We start from the raw sequence: 22,550 nt of genomic DNA, 5'->3' as shown, positions 1-22,550 counted from the left end.
CGTGGTTTTGTTTATTGATTATGGGAATGTGTTTAGGATTGGGTGTAGTGCGAGTTCATTTGTTCTCTGTGGAACAGGGAGTGAGACAAGAAGGAGTGTGCTTTTTCTCGTACTTTTTCTCCAAGCGGCCGTCGTACGTGGGTGTAGGAGGTGATGGTGTTTAAATACTTGCCACTGAGACAGAGCTATTATACATAAGTGGGCTGCATGAGCCCTTGATAGAACAAAGGATCATTTGACAACAGCTTTATCGAGTCTTCTCATTTCGTACCAATTATAGGAATCAAGTTGACAAATTATATCTTTCTTTCTTAGGCCTCGACATCAAAGAGATAAGCTCATCAAATGGCCAAATAGTCAAGTAGCTATCGTTTTAGAAAGCTCTTTCTTGTCAGATTAGCCCTGGAATATACCAGAATAAGGAACAAAGACCCTCAATCTTTCACTTCTCAGACTCAAGGTCATATGCGTCGGTTCCATTCTTTGTCTACACCCTACCAAAGTATCAAATAACCCAATCTATCTCAATGAGATCCTCTAAAAAGCGTCCGACCTCAAATGAAAAAGCCGAAACAGTCTCTCCCGGTCAATCTCAATATTTCCCGCCGCACATTCGGCCTGATAAAAAAGCGCCAACTCCAATGCATCCCTCAGAAAAGCATCAAGATACAAATCCCTAAATCGGGCAAAAGCCCAATAATTTCCACGGGCCGGTAACGACAAAAACCCCATGACTCTATGGTGCATGGGCTCGGGGGTAACTGAGACACTGAAATGTGGTGTTTTCTTAGCAATTCTCGCGTGAATGGTCTCAGCTACTAGATCCATAAATTCTGCGTCTGTTTTATTGCGGTTTTCTGGAGTTGCGATGAATACGTTTACCCATACTATCGGTCCGCGGATGCGACATCTTTCATCGGTGTAGATGCCGTTGTGGATGAACATACCTTCTTGTGCCATATTTGATGGGCCTTTGGTCTGTCACCGGATGGATTGCGGTTTGGCGGAGGGAAAGGGTCCCTTTGCTAGAAGAGTTCCGCTTCTAACTCTTATTTTTGGATGTTCAGACGGACAAAGGCATCCTGGTAGTTGAAATTGGAATGCGTACGATATGCTCCTATTATTATAGTAGTTGGGATTTTGTCAGGGCTTTGTTACGATTGAAGGCTGATTTCTCATTGTTACAATGACTTCCATGGGTCCCTCAAGATAAAGTAGAAATGGTCTTAGTCGTGGATGGTTAAGACAAAGGGCTTTGGAGAGCTTGTTCTGATATCTAGCAAATTGAGCAATGTACGGAGTACATATGTTGGCCCTGGGTAATATAACTTCATTATAATGGTGAATTATCCGCTAATGAGAAGCAGAAGAAAGGCAAGTTCAGTCTCCTAGATAGATAGCGCATTAAGTGGATCTCTCAGTTCCGGAATAAGGCCCAGGTAGCTCGTATCGATAGATATCGTGACCATGTAAGGGTTGACAGCCACGTATGCGGGGACCCGTGAGATAAAACATGGAGGGTTGCAGAGCAGAGAAGAGACATGTCCGTATATCAACCATTTCGAATTGGCGTTTTGGGGTCCATGCAATATAAATCAGGCGGTAATGCATGAAGACCAAAATGGACACAGCTGAACTTTTAGTGCGGTATAGATGGCACGTTAGCCCGAGTTGGTAGTGATAGTCAGCTTAGAAATCTTTTTTCCCGTTCTGATTGGCTGGTGCCTGGCCCGAAGATACAGAGGAACCCCATGGACCCTCATTTAACGCCAACCCCGTTGTGGCTTTGAACTGCAGTCAGCAATCCGTTTCACTTTTTCTTGGGGGCCACAGACCCTTCCGACAAATATTCTGACAAAGGGACAGATGAGAGGAATAACTTCTACATACTGATACCTTGTTCTACATATTGACGCTAAACGGATGAAGCGTGATCCTTGGGGAAGTTGACTCCCGGCATGAGACAGTATGAACCGGCATCCTCACCGCGACCGATTCCCTGGAATAACCCTGAAATTCTCCTCGACTCTCACGTATAGAGTACTATACAACATAGTGTAACTCTGGAGTTGAGCCAAAAACATAGGTAACTTACTTGGCAAGATACACGTCTCGAGAAATCTCTCCCGTGCAGTAGTCCGGCCAACTAGTATTCGTGGAGGCTAACATCTGCCTAAGATGACGGATGCCAAATGCCATTCGTAGTGGACGACTAACCAACCTTGGAAGTTAGTCTATTATCACCTCGTAAAAGTGGATCGCGAGGTGAAAGCGCTAATGTATGTTCAGCCCTAGCCATTGCTGATAGGCCGGTCTGACGTTGTAAATACGGACATACCCGAGTATCAGAAGAGTAATAAAACGTTATTATCCTGCCTTGTCTTCGGCGTCGAGTTTGAAAAGAACTGGCCAAAAAGTCCCCCAAATCCCCGGAATCGGGCCCAACTCATACTCTGTCAACATGTCTCGATTAAGCGGTAATCACGTTGGTAACGACGCTGTTCCTATTCAAAACTCCGACTATGATACACCCAACCAAAAAGCACCCGACGCAACAACGACAACATACGCCTCTCCTTCCAGAGATGGCATTACTCCGGCCGCGTGGGGGATTGGATGGCGAGTTCCGAGTATGATGGTTGGACTTGTTTTTGCTGGTGCGATGTTTTCAATGGGTCATCACCTATACTACCAGAGCCTCGACGGGGCCCGCGTCAACTCAGTCGACCAACAAACATGGGCAATTCGAATCGGAACTGGCTTTGCTTTCTTGATCAAATCTTTCTTCGTGTCTGCTGTTGGTATCGCAGCCGTGCAAGTGATGTGGGCCACTCTCCGACGGAAGTTTGTGAATCTTCGCGGGATTGATGGCATGTTTTCCATCCTTAGCAGCCCACTGGCTTTGCTCACCCCCGACCTCTGGATGTGCGCGAAGACCCTCATCCTACTTGCAATCATGTCATGGTGCGTATAAGGTCTTTTTCTACGGAGGGGCAATTATTCACTGTTTGATCAGGCTTATCCCATTAACGGCAATTGTTACACCTGCTACTCTAACCGTCGATCTCTTGACAACGACCAATATCACCCAAGCTCGTGTTCCGACTGTGAACTTTGTTGACTCCTTCTGGAAGCCTTGGGCATTAACCGAAGGGGCAGGGTTTATTGATTCGCCCGCGCCCGGTATCAATCGCCTTTTTACAACTGTTTTCTCGTCTGCTGAAGTGCTCCCATTGTCTGCACCTTTCCCTAACTCATCCTACACCCTAGAGTTCTGGGGCCCTTCATACAAGTGCCAGAGATTCAGTGAAGTTATCGTCGAGATGCAGGGCAAGACTTTTACCGATCAGTCGGGTTACAATTATAGTTCCTTTCAGGAAGTGTGGGATTACGATACTGCCAACATGACAAGCCACTTGTTTTACACCATGTACTCAGGGGCCGTTAGTAGAGTCCTTAACAACACCATTTTCGTGTACGCCACAGGAGGAAACCCCCTATGGAACGACAACGTCACACAACCGACCGAGCTCGTCTGTCAGCTTTGGAATACATCATACGTGGTGGACCTGAATTTTGCCAACAGTGTGCAAACTCTCACACCCGTATCAACGGAGTACGTGGCTCCTGCTAATTGGAGTTCATCCGCTGGCTCGTTGACTACATTACAACCTCAAGCGCCAGGTGTCAATGGTGGTTTCTACCTGACGCACTTGCTATTCTCTGCCATCATGGAAAGTACCATAAGGATCGGCTCTGTTGGATCGGTGACCACTGTCTTAACCTCGTCGCTTTCGTCCGAACAATCTATATTCACCCAAATATCAATAATGCAAACCGGCCTTTTCTCATGTCCGGAGGTGTGGAATAGTACCTATTACATGCCGACGAGTGAGACAGTTGACCAGTCCATTTGCCGGAATAAAACACTAGCCCGGGCCATAGAAGATCTCTCGCACAACTTCACCTACAGTCTTCTTAGTCTGAACTCCGCGAACACCAGTGTGCCCGTGACAATCTCATCACCTCAGAATTTCTACGCCTACAACAGTAAGAATCTGCTGGCGGCCTACATGACTGCGCTGGGTGTCACTGTTGTATGTGTGATCGTCGGATTCTTTGCCCTGCGCGAGAATGGCGTTGCCCAGAGTATCTCATTTTCCAGCATGTTGATGACGACACGGAATCCCGAGTTGGATGGTCTATCCAAAGGACACTGTTTGGGATCTGACCAATTACCAGATGAGATTGGCGATGTCAAGTTACGATTTGGGGAGGTCGAGGGCTCGGAGCAGTACAAGCATGCGGCATTTGGAACTCAAGAGTCGGTAACTCCTCTAACTAAGGGGAAAGATTATTATTAGGCAACGGACGGCTCTCCGTCATTAATAGAACCATCATCATTGTTTCCCCAGAGGCTGGGTTGTCAAAGATGAGCGTGTTGACACTATCGACGAATCACGATGGTTGATTTGAGCATTAAGTGGTGCCCCTCTGACTAAGGGGTTCTTGTTCACCAGCTCAGCTGTGAGAAAGGGAAAGCATCACTTTTATATATATTACCTTCCAGATCAAGTGTCACTTTATTATATGTAATTATGAATCTCATCTAATACTTCTCTCGCTGCATAGGATCAAGGTCGTCTATAGAGGTGTCGGGTGACTCTTTATATATAATAGTATATTTACTTCTGGTATAATGTTATGTACTGCAAAATCTAATAGCCGCTCTTAAAACACTCTCTATGCAACTCTCCAAAATCCCACCCCCTCAAACCTTGATCCACCTCCCCATCCAAGTCTCAACAATCTCCTTGGCCTCATCAACTAACCCAAGATCAAGCAACAGCTGCGTCGTACCACGCACAGCCGAATCCAACGCGGAAAAGATCCACGCATGAGTATAACTAGTGTGCTCTCCAATAAAGATCGTCTTAAACTCCGTCTGGTAGTAAGCAGGCAAAAACAGCTCCTGCTGTCCAACAAGCGGAGTAGCCCAAGCACCCGCCTGATGATGATCAACCTCCCAGCACTGACGATCATAAACACCGGTAAACTGCTCGGCTGCAATTTCACCATGCGCCTCGACCATCGCGCGTTGAACCATTGCAACATGTTCTTCATCACTCAACGCGGCTGTTGACCGAGCCGGTGTACCCGAGATATACGATGCCAGAATCACACCTGGGCCAGTCGCGTTCATGGTGTAGGAAGGGTAGCAGACATTACCGACGCCGGGGACGTCAACTGAGCCGCATCCACCGAAGATGGGCTCTTCCATGTGCTCCCAGAAACGGGTCTTGTAGAGCAGGGAAATCTTGCACGAGGGGCTGTAGTTCATGGTTGAGATCGCCCGGCTCAGGAGAGACGAGTACCGGGGTAGGTCCCACAGTCTGACTTTGCTGAATGGTGTAGCGACGACGGCGTAATCGTATTCTTTTGTTTCAGGCACCATCTGGAACAGATCATCGCGCCATGCCACAGCAACTTTACCGGTTGTCTCGTTGTAGACCAATCCATCGATTGTGCGGTTGAGGGTTGTCTTCTTTGCGACGTGGGGGTAGAATGCGCGAGGGAGGGACTCCAGACCCTTATCGATGGTGCGCCATTTTGTAGCGGCGAAGTAAACGTCATCGTAGAGCTCGCCCCAGATGGGGGAGCTGTCTGCGCCGGCGACATAGCTGGTGATGTTGTCATTGTAACCCATTGCATATTTGAGGTATCCGGCTTCGGACCAGTGGAACATGCCGTCCTCGACGGCTTGCTTGTGGGCCTGGTACATGTTTGTTGCAAGTTTGCGGATTGTTTCCCGATCATTGAGTTTCGCGTAATTCTCAAATGCGGACTCTGCCTCTTCCACGGCTGTTTCGTTGGATGAGGGGGCCTTGTAGACTAGGGATGAGTTGGCGGCTACTTGGGAGACAGTGGGGATTCGGCCGTTGGGGAGACGGTTACCACCAGATGATGCTGGCACATTTGGGCTGTTCTGCACGAAGGGGATGAAGTTGACCTGGAGATCTGGCTTGTCGTTGTTCATCTTGTTGAGGACTTTGGCGAGTTGGAAGACCATGCGGTGATCTTGGATTTCGAGGGTCTCATTTGTATCAGCGTAGGTGATGCTGACTGGGAATCGCATTGGTCCCATCTCCTGATATTGATATTGATCAGGAGTAGTGTTATTGAGGTATTTGGTACGAATTCGACCACCGACTCGGCCGGATGATTCGTAGATGTGCCAGTCATGGATACCAACAGACTCGAGCAGCAAACTCGTCATCAAGCCGGACATTCCACCTCCCAGGATAGCAACCGAGGAGTTCTTTGCTTTGGAAACAAATGCATTGCTGTGCTTCTTTGACTTCATGTAAGCCACTCCGTCAAACCACGGTCCCATGGCATCCGCCACATCGGCGATACTCTCACGCTTCTCGACAGGTGACGAGACCATGATGGGAGCAGAGCGACCCACAAGCCTTGATCCGGAGAAAGCATGCAGACAGTTTGAATGGGGTGCGTCAGATGGTGTTGTCCAGACGAATCGCTCCGGTTGTGCTTCACGTTTCACGAACGTACTCCCGATCGAATGGTGACTCTGCGTCGGATCTTGAATCCCGCATTCACCGTAGACAATCTGCAGGTGATCTTCGAACTGATCGTCCAGGAACTCGACGTGAATGTTGTGCAGAGAGTCGGCAGTTACACTCCCGGGGCTGTGGAACCGTATCACTTCAATATTTCTCCCCGCGACCCCGGCTAGGCTGAGGCCTGATAGACCCAACCCCAAGAGGGTATGTTGTAGATAAACCTTCATGCTTGATCCGGGCTGAAGGGATATGGAAATAAAATATAAGGGCTTGGTGATGATCCATTTTTCTCCGTGGTTGCCGGACACAATTTATATGTCTTTGCATCCAGTAATTTTGGGATACTACCTGGTATCTCGAGCCATCACTATCTTTGCGGAGTGATTCACTGTAACTTCCTTATCTAGCGGTCAAATTGAAGCTGGAGAAGATAGTACCTCGTATCCGCGATATCATACACGGTTAGTATAACCTCTACAGATTGACCAGTATATCATCCATTGCTCGCGCGGCTGTTACGTAAAAGCATAGAATCTCATACAGGCATTCAATTAGTAGCTCATTCCCAGTCAACTAAAAGCTCTGGATTAGTCGAATACAGCTGTCAGTTGTTAATTTATCTTATCAAGGCGGTTTATTACGACGCTATACGTTATCTTAGACCGGGGTGTTGAGGCAAGTCCCCGGGGGCACAGTCCACGTTAACCGCGGGGAAGATGTACGGAGTTAGTCAACGGTTGAAGATATGAGTTTCATTCGGATCGACAATCTTTTTCAGGTTGTTATCTGAATTGGTAAGGATGCAGGTACGGACATCGGAAGAGCTCGGCAGGGAGTCTTGGCACGCCCTTTGAATGCCTTCTAGAAAGACCAAGGTGTATACTCCTTACTCCAGTAGGTACCACTAAGACTGGAGCTAAAACTCTTAGAAACTCTTAGATTGGGATTCTGTTGGTATGACGAGCCGCTTGTTATAATTTGTCTTTCTATCTACTTCCGAAGACACTTTGATATTTGATGCCTTTCATTTTGAACAAAATGGCAAACGGGGTTCCAATCGGTGTCCTTGTTGGACGAGGCCATGGGAATTTGACAAGTTCTCAACCAGTTGATTGTGCGAGGGCATATTATGTACATAACTTTATATCAAGTTAAAGAGAAAGCGAAGAGAGATAACACCGAGAAATTGATTAGACCTAACGAGAAAGGATAAGCGTACTCGCCAGTATTCACTTGGACGGTTTAGGAATGCGGATGCGGATTGTCGGAAGGCGCAGCCACTGCGGGGGAATATCGGAAGGACCCGTGTCACGTGGTTTGTAGATTATACTTGACACATGAAACATAATCAATACCAGGTGACTCAGACGGAAAATTGACTAGAATGGAAACCTGCCTAGGAGAGTTTCTAGCCCCATACGAGCAACCTCGGCACAGTCATCATAAACGCAGTCTGCCAAAATCCCTCGGGCATCGTCCAGGCCAGTCTGAACAGCAAGGCAATCAAACGGGAATCTATAGCCCAGAAAGTAGCATCGGGGCTTGTCGCGGAAGTAGGTCCGCTGTGGAGTCTCCAATACCATCTCCGGGCCCAGTTCCTCCATATCACCTAGTAGGGAATCGAGAAGATCGAGTTGGTCGCAGATTTCCCAACAATTCTCCATGCTGAAGCCATCCTCTTGAAGCGTGTGCATGACACTCTTCAAAGCGGCTATGAAGTCTTTGTGGGTCTTGTTGAAGCAGCGTTCAAGATTCTGGCCAGCTTCGAATGAATTCATATCTGAGTGGTGTTTCCCCCAAGTATGAGTGGCGCAGGCAATTTTGTAGCGACAAGTCAATAATATAGAGCTCGGTGGATCAGTAGGAATTTGATCTAACGACAGCTCCCAAGTGTGGGCGGAATTGAGGTTGTTTAAAACCTTCCAGCTTGAAGACTCATTGGAAAGACAGTGAAGATAAAGAAATTGATAGTAGTCAGATGCTCATTGTTAGGTTTCTTTTTTGTGATGATGTGCTTCAAACTCTGAGATCGGTCTGTAAAGGAAGAAATCCATTGTTCTTGATAGTTGCAGATGTCCGCAACAAAGGGGGAATGCCCTGGTATAGAAAGAGATGGACACAATCTCAATTTCAAGAACATGTAACTAGATTAGAAGTAAATCAAAGGATATAAAACGCCGAAAACGCAGAAAAAGCAGAAAAAGGCAATCATTAATCGCAACATATCGTTGTCTCCTCCAATTTCCGCGTGTCATCCTGCACGTCATCTATTCCCACCGTGACAACCATCCAATCACATAAGAACTTGCCAAGCCCCGCACCGATAAAGATGCAAATAATCACATAGACATTGAAGTACATGGCCAATAACATGGTGATATAAGCCCCTGCAAAGGTCACGGCATGAATCACAGACCTCGTCAACTGTTGCAACGGCGTCGCGCGAAATTTCACGGCCGTTCTGGCACCAAGTTTCTTGGCAAACGTGCCGTGCGCGGCTTGGCGCTCAAATTGGCGGGTCAGGAAGTTGTCATATTCCCGACCAATGCGCCGAAAGAATTCGACCAACACAACCAGCAAAATTGTGCCAATACAGGTTGCAGCAAACATGCCATTATTTTTGATCTGCCATCCAGTGGAGAGGAAACAGGCATCAATGGTGTGAAAATTGAACAGCATCTGGCCTTTGGTTAGCGAATCCACTTGGAGCTCCAAATGTCTTGGCACCCACCGAGATCTTACAGCTGCTCTCGCTGCTGCTGTGGTTCATGCCCTCCATCCTGACTGGTCTTCTGGGGTGCGAGGATGAGAATTTGAAGAAATGGCGCGTCCGATCTCAGCGCTCGAGGCCGATGGTCTTATAACCTGGTGGCCTCTCTCCACCTGCGCTAAGGCGAAGTGGAGACACCCAGCGATGGCGTGGGAGAAATGTGCTCAAATCGCCTCAGATGCGAAATGGCCGCATTAAACTGGCAAATTGGGACTCATATGATGGCATTACATTAAAAACCCCGTGGGCCTTCTCCCACTGGATCTTACAACCTCTTTTGCACTTCGCCATGACCAGATAACCCGACCGCGCGACAAAATTTTGTATATTATCAACTTGAGCTGCATCGTCGCTTCACGCTCATCAGAAGTGAGCTGAGGCTCATACTAGGTCTTCAATCTCAGGCCACTGCATAGCGCAATTCACGACAGAATGTCGTCCCCAAAATTGGATGTTCGCCACATCCAAGATATGAGCGCGGCGACAGCATTAGAGCCTCATTGGGGATACTACGACCGCGCTCTCCCTTGTACCAGCGATCCAGGGTCGTGCGAGTATCTCGACGTTGTATATGAATCGCATGACTTGGGAATGCTATATTCAGGCATTATGTGGTGTGTCATTGGCACAATTTTGCTCCTCTGGGTCATTTTGAACCAGTCCAATGCGCCAATGTCACCAACATTAGCAGCACCAAAACTAGCCGGGCTATACAAGGTCCGCCGCTCTGTTGCCTCATTGGCCCGGAAATATTTGCTACCCGATGCAGCTCAACTGATCTTCGGCCGCACAACACGCCTCCAAGTGCTCACCCTCGCTCTGTTGGCCGGCTACCTCCTCATCTTCAGCTTTGTTGGCATTCTCTACAACACATGGGTCACGCCTGTCTCAAAAATGCCCGGCGTATACAATACCCGTAACAGCATCGGCCCATGGTCAGACCGTATCGGCACCCTGGCCTACGCGCTCACTCCACTATCCGTGCTGCTGAGCAGTCGAGAATCCTTCCTCTCCCTCATCACCGGCCTGCCATACCAGAGCTTCAACTTTCTCCATCGCTGGCTGGGTTACATCATATTCGTGCAAAGTTCCCTGCACACAATTAGCTGGTGCGTCGTCGAGCTACGAATGTACCAGCCACAACCCACCGTCGGAATCGAGTGGGTCACTCAGACATACATCGTCTGGGGCATCGTCGCCATGATCCTCCTGCTGCTCCTCGTCGTGCTGAGCACACCGTGGGGAATCAGACTCACCGGCTACGAAACCTTCCGCAAACTCCACTACATCCTCGCGATGGTCTACATCGGCGCCTGCTGGGCCCACTGGAAGCAACTCAAGTGCTTCATGTGGCCCTCGTTGATCTTCTGGTTCCTCGATCGCGGAGCTCGTCTCGTTCGCACAGCCCTGCTGCACTACCACCCCGACTACTCCGGTACTCTCGGTCTCGGCTTCAAGCCCGCCGATGCAACCATCACCCGCTTCCCGGACACCGAACACGGAGATGTCATTCGTCTCGACCTACACAACAACCAGGACCCCTGGTCCGTCGGCCAACACTACTACCTCTCCTTCACGAAATGCAGCATCTGGCAATCCCACCCCTTCACACCACTCAACCTCCCCACCGTATCAAAAGGGAGAGTCCAACATTCCTACATCCTCCGCGCGAAGAGCGGCGAAACAAAAAAGGTCGCCGACCTCGCTGCCACAGGCACACCCACAACACCCGTCATCTTGACAGGCGCATATGGCGATTCAATAACTAGCCACTTGACACCAAACACCAATATAATCTGCATCGCCGGCGGGACTGGCATCACATACGTCCTTCCCGTCCTCCTACAACTTGCCCGTGACCAACCTTCACCAGACCGCAAAGTCGAGCTCATCTGGGCAGTCCGCCACACGGCGAATACAGAGTGGATCGCAGCCGAGCTGGATCTCCTACAGAAAGCGCGGAATACATTGAACCTCGAAATCCGCATCTTCGCCACCCGAGACGCGGGGAGCAAAACGCCCTCGATTGAGAACTCTGATGAGGAAAATTGCAATCTGGAGGTCCCAAAGAATGAGGAGAAGGTCGTGCAGGTCTCGCCTTCCAAGTCTGTTTCTGCGTGCTGTGGATGTGAGAAGCCTGCTGCTGTTGAGCGGCTTGGGGGTGCTACGGATGATATCAATAGACATCCTGATCTGCCGCGGTTGGTTAATGATTTCTTGGATGATACCGTACGTGGACCGACGAGTGTCTTTGCTAGCGGGCCTGGTGGGATGATTAGTGACCTCCGGGCTATTGTTGCTTCTTGTAATTCTGGTGGGAAGGTTTGGAAGGGACAGGAGAGGTTTGATGTCAGTCTTATTTGTGATGATCGGTTGGAGTGGTGAATGGAGGATTTGGATATATTGTGCAGCTGGCTGCATTTGCGAGTATATAAGCGTCATGGATTCAATGTACATATTTAGCTTGACGAATTCTATGGATATCTATCACCAGAGGAAATATGGAAGTGTGGAGCAATATAGCACATGGGCCATAGGTTCTGTTGGTATCCCTTCAGGTCTGTCCGAGTCTATCAGAGACATTATGGCTCGGCATTGTACGTGTATTTAGCTGCCCGGGCTGTTGGCATATACATGTCGTAAGACCTGGGACCATCGAATGAGTAAGAATCGAACATCTAGTTTTATCGGCTCGCGATAGAATCGTCTCAACATAATGTTGTGGTTAAAGACAACAAGCAATAAAAGAGACCTATCGGAAGGAACCAAAAAAGGATGAGAAAAAAGAAAAGGGGTGTATCTCCCATGCCCAGTACCTATGCCTAGGCCACGCCCAACCCGAAGGTTGGAATCGCATAAGTGGAATATTCAAGATCTTGGGCTGAGCAGACCAACTAGTAGGGGGCGGAGGAGGAGTTTCGAGGAACTGGTGTTTGTCTCAGATTTATAGGAACCTAGGGAAACATGTACTTCCGAAAATGGAAGGTGGGTTCAAATGACATCACATGTCGGTGCCTGAATATCAATTCCTGCCTGCAGATTCTAACACACTAAAGAAACACTTCTACTTTGCCTGACCGTTGATATTATCATCCAGCCCAAGTCCACCGCCAGGCAAAATCATCCCAGTCCGATCAATGAAGGACCGCGCTCGGATATAAGGGTCCAATTTCCAGTAGTTCACGCGGAACTCATCAATAACAGCATTTCGTCGCGACTTGATCTCCTCCACTTTCGACACCTCTTCCTTCCCATCAGACTGCGAACTGGCAGAGATCCACGCTGCTGTGGCAGTGATTATCCGGATGCCAATCATCATGCGGTCGTACATGAGCGACTCACGCGTAGCGGTGTCTTTCATAACCGCATTTTCATCTTTCGCGGGCTCGTCATATTTATAGCTCCAGTTTCCGTCGCCGGAGAACTCTTTGGGGATCTTGTTGCGTGGAATAAACTTATCTAGGTCGGCGACTGACCGTGTGAAATGCACTTTTGATGCGACGACGGGGTCCATCCAGCCGTGGATGAGTCTCCAGATACCTGGTGAAAGGTGACGCTGTGAGTATGCTCTGCAATCAAAAGAGGAGATTCCCTGTTGGAAGGACTTACCAGAGAAAACCCAGGGTGCGTTATGGATGAGCAGTTGTCCCAGAGACTCGGGGTAGTTTGCCTCGAAGCATTTGAGGATGAACTTGACTGGAGGGTAGTCCTGTTGCAAAGGTCAGTCCATAGTCAATCGCCTCGATCTAGCCATACTATGGTGTCTTACCATATTAGACAACCCGAACCCTGTCATATCGAAGACAATTGTCTGTGAATATGTCAGCGTATGTCAATATCTCAGCATTCAGGTCGGACATACGCCCGTTTCAACCGGAGGAGCCACGATAAGTCTGGCTGATTCAATCATATGGATAATATACCGCTCGAGGGTTTCCTCACTCTGAGCACTTGGCTTGTGAATCTTCACTCTAATATAGATAACAGGTCGACCCTCCCTGTCAAAGCCATGAATGAAGCTTTTGCCCGTCTTGAGCTGGTTCATAAAGTCGGTACCTTCCTTCTTCTCCTTTGAGGTAGTGCTGGGGCTACGGGATTGTTCCAGGGCATATTCCTCTCCCCGCGGCAGGATCTCTTCATCAACCTCCGCTTCCTTTCTCCACAGAAAATTCGACGCCATCATCGAGAATGCCTTTCCAACATCCCATTTCCTGGCGCGCAAGAACCGAAGCAACAAGCTATCCGGATGTTCCTGCTTTATCATCTTCAAGATCGCAAAGCACATTTCCTGAGGCGTCAGCCTAGAGAGAATCTGCTCCATGGACTTGATTTCTTCCTCATGCACGCCTAGCTCTCGGAGTCGCGAGAAAAGGGAAGCAAAGTGCGCCGGGGTGACCTTTCGATTGGCCATTTCCGAAATGATAGTGTCTTTGGCATGTTCATTCATGAGTGAGTCCACCTTGTCGAGTGATTTCTGCTCTTTATTGTCGGAATTGCTCTCTGTGATGGTTTTCCCGTTGGTCTCGCTACCTGATTCCGCCGGCACAGTCCCATTTGAGGTCTCTCCATTGACGGCGTCGCCCTTGAATGCGCTAATAATAGCCTCCACCGTCGGCTCATTGACCTTGTCCAGAGCAGCAAAAAGCTTGCTGGGGGGTCCCTCTGGAATGGGGACATCATACACAGCCGACAATACAGTCGCAACAGAGGTTAAAATGATGATCCAAAATTCGATCACCTTTCCTTCTTGGTCAGGAGTTAGGTTGCCGAGGTGCCCGGGCGCTGGGCCAGCAGTAGGAGACATGACTTTAAGCGTGGATACAATACAATGTAGAGTCGACTCGAGGAAATCAATTCACATTTTAGCCTCGAACCTGCCAGTGCTGTAGTCTTGTTTAATCCATTAAATGCTTACAGGACCACATGAACAGAATTCCAGCCTCGGTCAGCCCCGGATTCACGGGCGAATCAAGATCAATACCTCGGTGTCGAGACCGGTCAATCATTTATTGCCATATGGGTGTTGGGACCTCTAATTTCTAGGATCTTGAAACAGGCCGAACAAATATGAACGGACCTTGGAGGAGGGGGGGGATGACGATCCCCCGCATTGCAGAGAAGATCGTCACTCCGGTTCGTTCGATTTCTCAATTTTGAGCTTCGAATGCGCAGAGGCGTGAGATCTTAGCGCATGATGGCCATACTCCGCATCTTTAGCGCATCTGCACATGACGCTATCCAAACTAGGTATGCAGTTTGTCAAAGGTGTGGACACTGCTTAATCCTACCTATTCTTGCCAAAGGTACCCATTGTCTGACTATCCTCGGTTATTCCTAGTCAACTTTCGTCGAGAATATTCATATGCATGCTAGACTGTGTACTCCGAGTATTTATTTCAAGAGATAACTTGTAATTTGGCTGAAGGCTACGGAGACTAGCGTAGGGATTTCCCCTGGTCCCTCCCTCTCCTTGACACCAACCCTACTCCCTTCAACCAGAAATAAAGTTGAGGTAAATCTATCGCATACCCTTATTCTGAACATATGTTACCAGTATCATAGATAGTCCTCATTGACTCCATTAAGGTACAATATTTCTTCCAGCTTTGCCAAGAAAAAGACGTCCAGCGTAACGTGACCTATCCCGTCTCGTGACCTCTCCGTTTGCTCATGGAGTAGATATCGTAGTGCATGTAGATATTTTCTTTCATTTCCACACATCTACAGGTTCTTCCAAGTAGCCAATGTCTATGATATCAAAACGCCCACAAGCGCTCCCGAAAGAACAATTGGCACCAGAAAGGAGTAGCAGAGGCCAAAAAAGGATTTCTCGGACCGAAGTTCCCCTTCAACCTTCCCTCGTGGGTACAATATTCCCTTCTCTGTGATGAGCAACCTAGACTCTCTGGAGTGATAGGTTGGAGGATTGAAAAGATGAGCAATGGGTACCCAATTGTTGACGATCGCCAAAAATAACAAGTGCAATAATGGCGGCCAAGCAATTGTAGTGAGCAGTTTGAGAATAGTCGATCTATCTCGGGTGATAGCCGCCCAGACGGCAAAGAGGATAGCTCCGAGAGTGGCAATAAAAAGACAAACGTTCAGCCAAGCACCACTTTGAAGAATATCTCTGTATGCCTTTCGGAACGACGAAATGGACGTAGTGTTCTCGCTCGAATTTGCGGTGCTTCCGGTAACGAAGGATCCCTTGGGCTTACTTCCAAGTAAATGGAATCGTGCAATGGCGTACAAATGGGCTATTAACACATGTTAGGATCAACCTTCCATCAAACATGAAATTTCCAAATCAAACTCACCAGCAGCAAGCCAACTGTTTTCCGCGTGGGCAAAAGGCTCAAATAAAACACCCGCATGTGCACTCCGAGCCCAATCATATGCCCACGTCGATGCAACATGCGCGATGGCCAGAACAAGTTGAATCTTGACCTCCAACTCCGATCCAGCAAGAATAAACCCACCATCAGAGATGAGAAGGAAAGGTAGAGCAACAAAGCCGATCGAATAGCTCACAAGCCCTACCATAATAGACAGCCCTCCAAGAGCAATATCCCAACGGAGATGCTCTGGAATCGCCTCATTAGCAGAAGAGAACAACACAGATATCTGCTGAGAGTGTCCAATGTGCCACCGATTCCTCTGTTTGAGATGACCAGCAAGAGAAGTAGGAACAAGACCAAATTGTAAAACCTCTTGTATCTGCATCGTGCGCTTCCCCATCCCTCGTAAAATCAGCGACAGCTGCCAATCCTCCGAGAAGGAATAGGTTGGATATCCACCCGCTTCGAGAATCGCATCGCGACGGAAGACTGCACCGGATCCCGCGTCGAGTGCATGACCGAGAAGATCGAGTTCGGTATTCTCACATGTGTAGAAGTATGTCCGCGACTGAGAGAGAGGATCGCCGCGGGGTAGGTTGTAGAAATACTGTCGTGTGGTCAACAGTGCGGCCTCCGGGTCTGCAAGTAGATGAGGCAGCGTTGCGCGTAGAAAGTCTGGCATGAGGATAGAGTCTGCGTCAACGACTGTACAGAATTCTGGCGGGTCTTCGGTTTGCAGGGAGAACAGGGCATAATTGAGATTGCCTGCTTTGGCGAAAGATTGCCCTGATTGCTTGCCGCGAGTGTGGTAGGATAGGTGAGTCCATTTCGTGGCGAGTTTTGCAATTTCGTCACGTAGGTCTCGTGACGCTCCGTCATCCAGAAGTCGCACTCGAAACCGGGAAGCCGGGTAGTCCATCGCACATGCTGCTCGGACTGTGTCTAGGATGATTTCGACTGGCTCTCCGCAGCATGTTACTAGCACATCAACTCTGGGCAGGTTTCTGTTGCTGCGCAGTCTCTTGCACAGTGTCTGGTGTGATGGATTTGTTGTTGCGGCAAACGACAAGCGTTGATGGTTCAACGATATGTCTAGCAGGATCAGCAGTTGTTCAATGTTCTTTATTGGAAGATAACGTACGAGCAAATAGACCCTCAACACCAAGCATCGCCCACATCTTCCATGTTCGCTCCACGGTCATCAAGGCGAAGAACAGCCGGGCTGCAAAGTAGATGTACGTGGTCCATATTGCTGCTTGTGCTACATGGTGGAGACATTTCCGGTACTTCTGCGCAAACAGGGTACGATCATCAGGGGAAAGCTCCTCAATGTCATGAACATGGTCAGGAAACATTGAAACGAACTTGATGCCTTTGGGTTGTGTGGTTGTGATCCTGTTGCATACTATATAGATGGTTTTTTTTTTTTTGCGCGCTTCGACTGAGAATATTGCGAATAGCACAAAACCAGGTGTCTTCGATTCTACACAAATTTTTCCTAGGCTTTTCGAACAGAAATTTTGCCTCACAAAATTAAGGGGCATAGATGTATTCAACGCTATCTACAAGACTTATTTGCTTCTAGAACCCACTGTGTCTATTTATACTATCCGCACGAGGACTATTACTGCCGAGGACCAATTAGTGCGCGCCATGGTATGGATTTTGATAGCGCTAGCCCTAATTGGTCCTGAAGTGACAGTGGATTCTTTTCCTCGGTATCCGATTGGATCCCTGTTTGCTTAAATCCGAGATAGCTGGCATCGAGAACTTTGTCAGTGGCACTGGTGATTCAAGTGACAGGTGCCGTGTTTGCTAAACATAAACAGAATCCAATGCTAAATCAAAGCTGCTACGAGTGATATATAGATACCCAACTGATCACTATCTATAAGGGTTCGATACAAGCAAAACTATTCACACCAAGCACTGCGGGGCAGTGTGAATCAGCATCCGTCATTTTGATATTCCAATTTCACTTGACTCAGAGGACGAGAGCATCCTTCTGGCATATGCCTCTGTGACCATGAACAAATGTAAACCTTCTCCGCGTAATACCTCAGAGATCTAGCTTTCATGTGGACTTTCGAGTGACTATGGTTCCTTGTCAATGTGAAAAGCACCCTGGACAAAGACACAGCATTTAGAGCCATTGCGTTGGCTTGTTAGAGCTTTGAGCGATGATCGATTTTGCCTGTTCATATATATATTCTAGGTCAACGCATTGGCCTCATCTTTTGCAGCGGAAAGCTCTCAGATTTGTGAACTTTGATGACTATCATGCATCACAAGAAGAAGAGTCGAGTGTGCGCCAATTCAGTAATGATAGTTCAAGAGCTATGATAGTGTTCTTGCCAATTCCATGTCAACAATACACCAGTAAAGCGGCAAATCTACACTATAAGCAAATAACCATGGATGAGTTCGTCAATTCCACCGAGATTGATGTCGAGGTTGTCGTGCTTTTCAAATAGCAGTGTCCGTAATTGTTGCATCCCACATGGTAGCCAAGGCATCCACGAACTGCAGAAAGAGCGAATACCTACCTAGATGCTCCACTGCCAGAGATATTGCGCAACCTATACAGCTCATATGCCCCACAGCTGAGATGATCATTGATACCCCCGCATATCTTCACTGCCAGATATGTGGTACAACTCGTACATTTGCATTTTAGATGCACCTTAATGCCCATATAGGCACATAGCTAACCTTGGAAATACCTCTATCGCGAGGTATTGTAAATTGACCTTACCTTTCTGGCGCCGTAATATGTCAGGGTGACAACCATAATTTAGCTACGTTCCAATAGGGCGAAAACTGTGGAAAAGGTGTGTGTCGATCAAGTTCAGCAAAGCCACCCACCCGATCCGCCGCAGCCACACGATCCACCCGTGGCTAGCTGATCTCTACCTATGGTCTTTTCTATTATGAGTCTACAACGGTTCGAATCTCAAATGGCACTGCTATCGATACGTGCGGGATTTTGTACAGGAGCTACCAGGCTGTATACAACAATGGCGTCAGATCAAGAAATCATTCTTCGGGACTGTCGATAACGGCCCATGCCAGGAGATCATTTTCCAACGCCCATGGGAGAACAAAGTCTACAGATACGGGCCATTCGCTTCCCGCGAAGACTTTGATAAGGGGATAGTGGAGACTATGAAAAAGTTTCGGCCCAATCTCAAGCTCGAGACAGAGACGGATATTCTCTTTTGTAGAAAAACTTCTTATATTTGGAACCGATCAAAAAGAAGTCAAAATACTTACTCATGGCGACCTAGATCAGTCTAATATCATGGCGAATCACGGAGATCATCGACTGGGGCGCTGCGGGTTATAGTGGGCCGGAGACGAAGTACTACGCCTTGCGATGGCCAATATAGACTCATAGTTGTGCGAACTCTCTACGTCAATTCTACCACCAGATGGATACGAATATTGACGTAAGGTCAACCGTCATATGATGCTATACACATGTATATAATGGATTCATCCTGATCTATAGCATCCTTAACAGGCACTTGAGTAAAAATAAGCTTAAACATCAGAGTTTGAGCCAGAGTTCCATTGGGCCCCTGTCGGAGACATTATGTAATCATTTTTGGGCCGAGGATCCCGAATCGAGAGATCGGAACCGAGTTCAACCGGGTGGAGATCCCTCGGCGACTTTTGATATTTTTTTCTTCAGGGCCCTTTTCGCTTTCCGCTGATAAATAGACCCATGTGTCAAAAGTGGGATCGTTCCGGGATGGAATGTTGAATTCCATGGATATCTCGTGATTGATTCGCCTCCCGAATCATTTGGTAATGAATATCAAAACTTTCCGATGATAAATCAATCATCAACTTCCCCACAGTAGATCAATACATAAATCAAGGCAGTCCCCCTCCCGGGCAAGATGGAATTATTCACACATATAATAAAAGTCATACCTAATTACGATCAAAATGACCTGGCCTGACGTCTCCGCTAAGCCCGCCGAGGGCATCTCATACTTCACCCCTGCCCAAACCCCCCCGGCAGGCACAGCTCGCAATCCTCAAACGAGCGGAAAGCCCATTCCCAAGCTCTTCAAGCCTCTCACCGTCAGAGGAGTGACTTTCCAAAACCGTCTGGGTGTATGTGCAATCCCGTCCCAATATCTTGCATAATCACACAGCTAACCATACTCCAGCTTGCACCCATGTGCCAATATAGTGCCGAAGATGGCCACATGACCCCCTGGCACATGGCGCACTACGGTGCCATCGCCCAGCGCGGACCGGGAAACATGATTATCGAAGCAACTGGCGTTGTCCCCGAAGGTCGCATCACTCCCGGCTGCGTCGGTCTCTGGAAAGACTCCCAGATCGCGCCTCTCAAGCAAGTCGTCGAGTTTGCGCACAGCCAAGGCCAGAAAATCGGTATCCAGCTCGCACACGCCGGCCGCAAGGCGTCGACTGTGGCGCCTTGGCTTGGCGGCGTTGTCGCCAACAACTCTGTCGGCGGTTGGACTGATAACGTCAAGGCTCCTAGTGCCATTCCCTTCGCTGAGGGCGATCCTATCCCCATCGCCATGACCCAGGATGATATCGCCGAGGTCAAAACTGCTTGGGTTGCTGCTGTCAAGCGTGCTATTGCTGCTGGATGTGATTTCATCGAGATCCACAACGCTCATGGATACCTCCTCTCATCATTCCTGAGTCCCTCTGCTAACCAGCGTACCGATAACTACGGTGGCAGCTTTGAGAACCGGATTCGTCTGCCCTTGGAGATCGCTCAGTTGACCCGTGACGCGGTCGGTGACGATGTGCCCGTTTTCCTGCGTGTCTCGGCTACTGATTGGCTTGATGAGAGCGTCCCAGCTGAGCAGCGCTGGAAGCTTGAGGATACGGTTGAGTTTGCTCGTGCGCTTGCTGCGCAGGGCTGTGTCGATTTGATCGATATCAGTACTGGTGGTGTGCACTCTGCTCAGAAGATTACCTCTGGTCCTGCTTTCCAGGTTCCTCACGCCGCGGCTGTTAAGAAGGCTGTCGGGGATAAGATGCTTGTTGCTGCTGTTGGTATGATCAACAACGGAAACTTGGGAGAGAAGATCCTGAATGAGGATAATCTTGATGTCATTCTTGTTGGTCGTGCCTTCCAGCGTGATACCGGTCTTGCTTGGAAGTTTGCTCAGGACTTGGATGTTGAGATTGCCATGGCTGGACAGATTCGTTGGGGTTTCACCAGCTTCCGCAATGCGTCCGAGTATATTCAGCCCAACTCTATGAAGGCTTGCATTTTTGATTAGATTTAGATTTTAGATACACCAGGTGTTTGGCTTCCATTGCATTATATAGACTGTCTTTTTTAGAATGAAAATAGACATACCGTTTCTGCTTGAGACCTGTGATGACTACAAGTATGAAAATGATCACGAATGTGATGGGTTTGGGCTTCGCGCCCCTTGGGATTTTGGGATCTCCCATATCATATTTTTTTCGTTGCAATTTGTTCCTTGTTCCCATGCCTTCCTCGACTACAAGGAACATAGGTAATCCAACAGATCCTGCGCGGGTTCCCAAATTCAGAGGCCACTTCTGGGTGGCCGAGGCATCTAAAAAAAAAGGTGGGGAGTCACTTGTTCTTCACGAAACATGGGAGCTCAAGATGGGGCTGATGATTTTTAGTGATTTTTAGGGAACGCTATGGAATTCAGGGATCAATTATTCAAACAAATTTTTGCGTAAACTTTTGAATGTTGATTTACTGTGTCAAGTCGAACTTACCATAGAAGGCTACGTTGAATAGAGTCATTGAAATGGAGACGATCTTGATTGAATTGTAAGTAATCTAACGAGAGCTGCGGTTAGGGTTCTTTTTTCAAATTGTGAACATGGTAGCAGTGTTCTGTCTGAGACCTGATGAAATTCGGAACTCCAGCTCTATGACCCCTTCAGCGTACATCGAAAACCAGTTATATGGTTCTCAACGGACGCTGAAGAGGCCATAAAAGTGCAGATCCTAACAATCGCCAGGTTCATCATGCGAGGTGAGGTGAACACGATTCACCGTCCAGAGAGCAGCCATGGCCTCAACAAAAGAATTCCCCTGGAATGACCAGGGGATATTATAAACCCCGGAACATCACTACCTCACTCAACACCCGCCGAGAGTTGCGACCCCTCAAAGGGATGTCCAGTTCAGCAGATCAGCCACATACCCGCCCGGCTTTCAGAAACGGTTGCGACCCGTGATGCATCGGCCTCGGGCTAGAAGGATTTCAAATGCGAGGGTTACCCGGCGCGCATCTCTGATGAGACCTTTCGACAATCGTTGAAATTAATCATTTCCAATAGAGACACAGACAGGACGAGCCCACCTTGCTTTGCTGGTCATTCATAATGATGACAATTCTTTACCCTCATCACAGAGACAGGGCTTTGCAGCCGCCATCCCAGTGAAGCACATTTATGCCGCTGATAACAAAACTAGCGACATCACAAAACGACATCCATCTTCAGATACTCCGCGACAATCGGTCGGAGGGCAGGACAACCGAGAGGTCAAGTACCTTTGAATGAGCATTCCCTGCGCAGGTCCAAAGAGCCGAAGGGGAACCCCAGGGACCCGCTGCCTGGTGGATGAGGCCAGGCAGATACAGCTGAGAGAACTCTGGAGGAAAGAAAGAGGGTGAAGGGGATTGGGAGGGGATTTAGATTCGCTAACGTTATTACTGGACGTGTTAGTGGATTATCTAATCGCCCCACTCCGGGCCAGCCCCTGAACGCGTCCTCAACTTTAGGGCTTTTGTCACTATCTTTGGCGAGGAAAGACTAGATCCAATGAGGCGCCTAAACTACATCTTCATATGATGTACAGAATAAGGT

The 22,550-nt window shown here is 48.3% G+C and overlaps 8 protein-coding genes across 8 annotated transcripts; 3 read left to right on the top strand and 5 right to left on the bottom strand.

The window, feature by feature from the left end:
- Nucleotides 1-2,461: 2,461 nt before the first annotated feature.
- On the top strand, nucleotides 2,462-4,364 carry N7447_004248 (uncharacterized protein; the record flags this gene model as incomplete). Its single annotated transcript, XM_057228523.1, has 2 exons — nucleotides 2,462-2,964; nucleotides 3,017-4,364. 2 exons carry the CDS (start codon nucleotides 2,462-2,464, stop codon nucleotides 4,362-4,364), a joined length of 1,851 nt encoding a protein of 616 aa, XP_057087864.1.
- Nucleotides 4,365-4,771: 407 nt separating this feature from the next.
- On the bottom strand, nucleotides 4,772-6,811 carry N7447_004247 (flavin monoamine oxidase family protein; the record flags this gene model as incomplete). The annotated part of the gene is made up of 1 exon (XM_057228522.1): nucleotides 4,772-6,811. One exon carries the CDS (start codon nucleotides 6,809-6,811, stop codon nucleotides 4,772-4,774), a length of 2,040 nt encoding a protein of 679 aa, XP_057087863.1.
- A 1,152-nt stretch (nucleotides 6,812-7,963) lies between these two features.
- N7447_004246 (uncharacterized protein) lies at nucleotides 7,964-8,362 on the bottom strand (the record flags this gene model as incomplete). Its single annotated transcript, XM_057228521.1, has 1 exon — nucleotides 7,964-8,362. The coding sequence occupies one exon, from the start codon at nucleotides 8,360-8,362 to the stop codon at nucleotides 7,964-7,966; it is 399 nt and encodes a 132-aa protein (XP_057087862.1).
- A 433-nt stretch (nucleotides 8,363-8,795) lies between these two features.
- On the bottom strand, nucleotides 8,796-9,363 carry N7447_004245 (copper transporter family protein; the record flags this gene model as incomplete). Its single annotated transcript, XM_057228520.1, has 2 exons — nucleotides 8,796-9,263; nucleotides 9,316-9,363. The coding sequence occupies 2 exons, from the start codon at nucleotides 9,361-9,363 to the stop codon at nucleotides 8,796-8,798; spliced, it is 516 nt and encodes a 171-aa protein (XP_057087861.1).
- A 423-nt stretch (nucleotides 9,364-9,786) lies between these two features.
- Nucleotides 9,787-11,739, top strand: N7447_004244 (ferric reductase family protein; the record flags this gene model as incomplete). The annotated part of the gene is made up of 1 exon (XM_057228519.1): nucleotides 9,787-11,739. One exon carries the CDS (start codon nucleotides 9,787-9,789, stop codon nucleotides 11,737-11,739), a length of 1,953 nt encoding a protein of 650 aa, XP_057087860.1.
- Nucleotides 11,740-12,418: 679 nt separating this feature from the next.
- On the bottom strand, nucleotides 12,419-14,158 carry N7447_004243 (CRAL-TRIO domain-containing protein; the record flags this gene model as incomplete). The annotated part of the gene is made up of 4 exons (XM_057228518.1): nucleotides 12,419-12,894; nucleotides 12,964-13,063; nucleotides 13,124-13,165; nucleotides 13,217-14,158. 4 exons carry the CDS (start codon nucleotides 14,156-14,158, stop codon nucleotides 12,419-12,421), a joined length of 1,560 nt encoding a protein of 519 aa, XP_057087859.1.
- A 944-nt stretch (nucleotides 14,159-15,102) lies between these two features.
- Nucleotides 15,103-17,131, bottom strand: N7447_004242 (glycosyltransferase family 2 protein; the record flags this gene model as incomplete). Its single annotated transcript, XM_057228517.1, has 3 exons — nucleotides 15,103-15,611; nucleotides 15,672-16,784; nucleotides 16,834-17,131. Coding segments are annotated over 3 exons (1,920 nt in total), but the record flags the coding sequence as incomplete, so codon positions are not given.
- A 2,515-nt stretch (nucleotides 17,132-19,646) lies between these two features.
- N7447_004241 (NADH:flavin oxidoreductase/NADH oxidase) lies at nucleotides 19,647-20,971 on the top strand (the record flags this gene model as incomplete). The annotated part of the gene is made up of 2 exons (XM_057228516.1): nucleotides 19,647-19,817; nucleotides 19,874-20,971. 2 exons carry the CDS (start codon nucleotides 19,647-19,649, stop codon nucleotides 20,969-20,971), a joined length of 1,269 nt encoding a protein of 422 aa, XP_057087857.1.
- Between the last annotated feature and the right edge of the window lie 1,579 nt (nucleotides 20,972-22,550).

This window comes from Penicillium robsamsonii (assembly GCF_028829455.1).
Source record: "Penicillium robsamsonii strain IBT 29466 chromosome Unknown utg000002l_segment0_segment0, whole genome shotgun sequence".
Classification (NCBI taxonomy): Eukaryota; Fungi; Ascomycota; class Eurotiomycetes; order Eurotiales; family Aspergillaceae; genus Penicillium; species Penicillium robsamsonii.
This window is presented reverse-complemented; position numbering and strand designations above follow the sequence as displayed.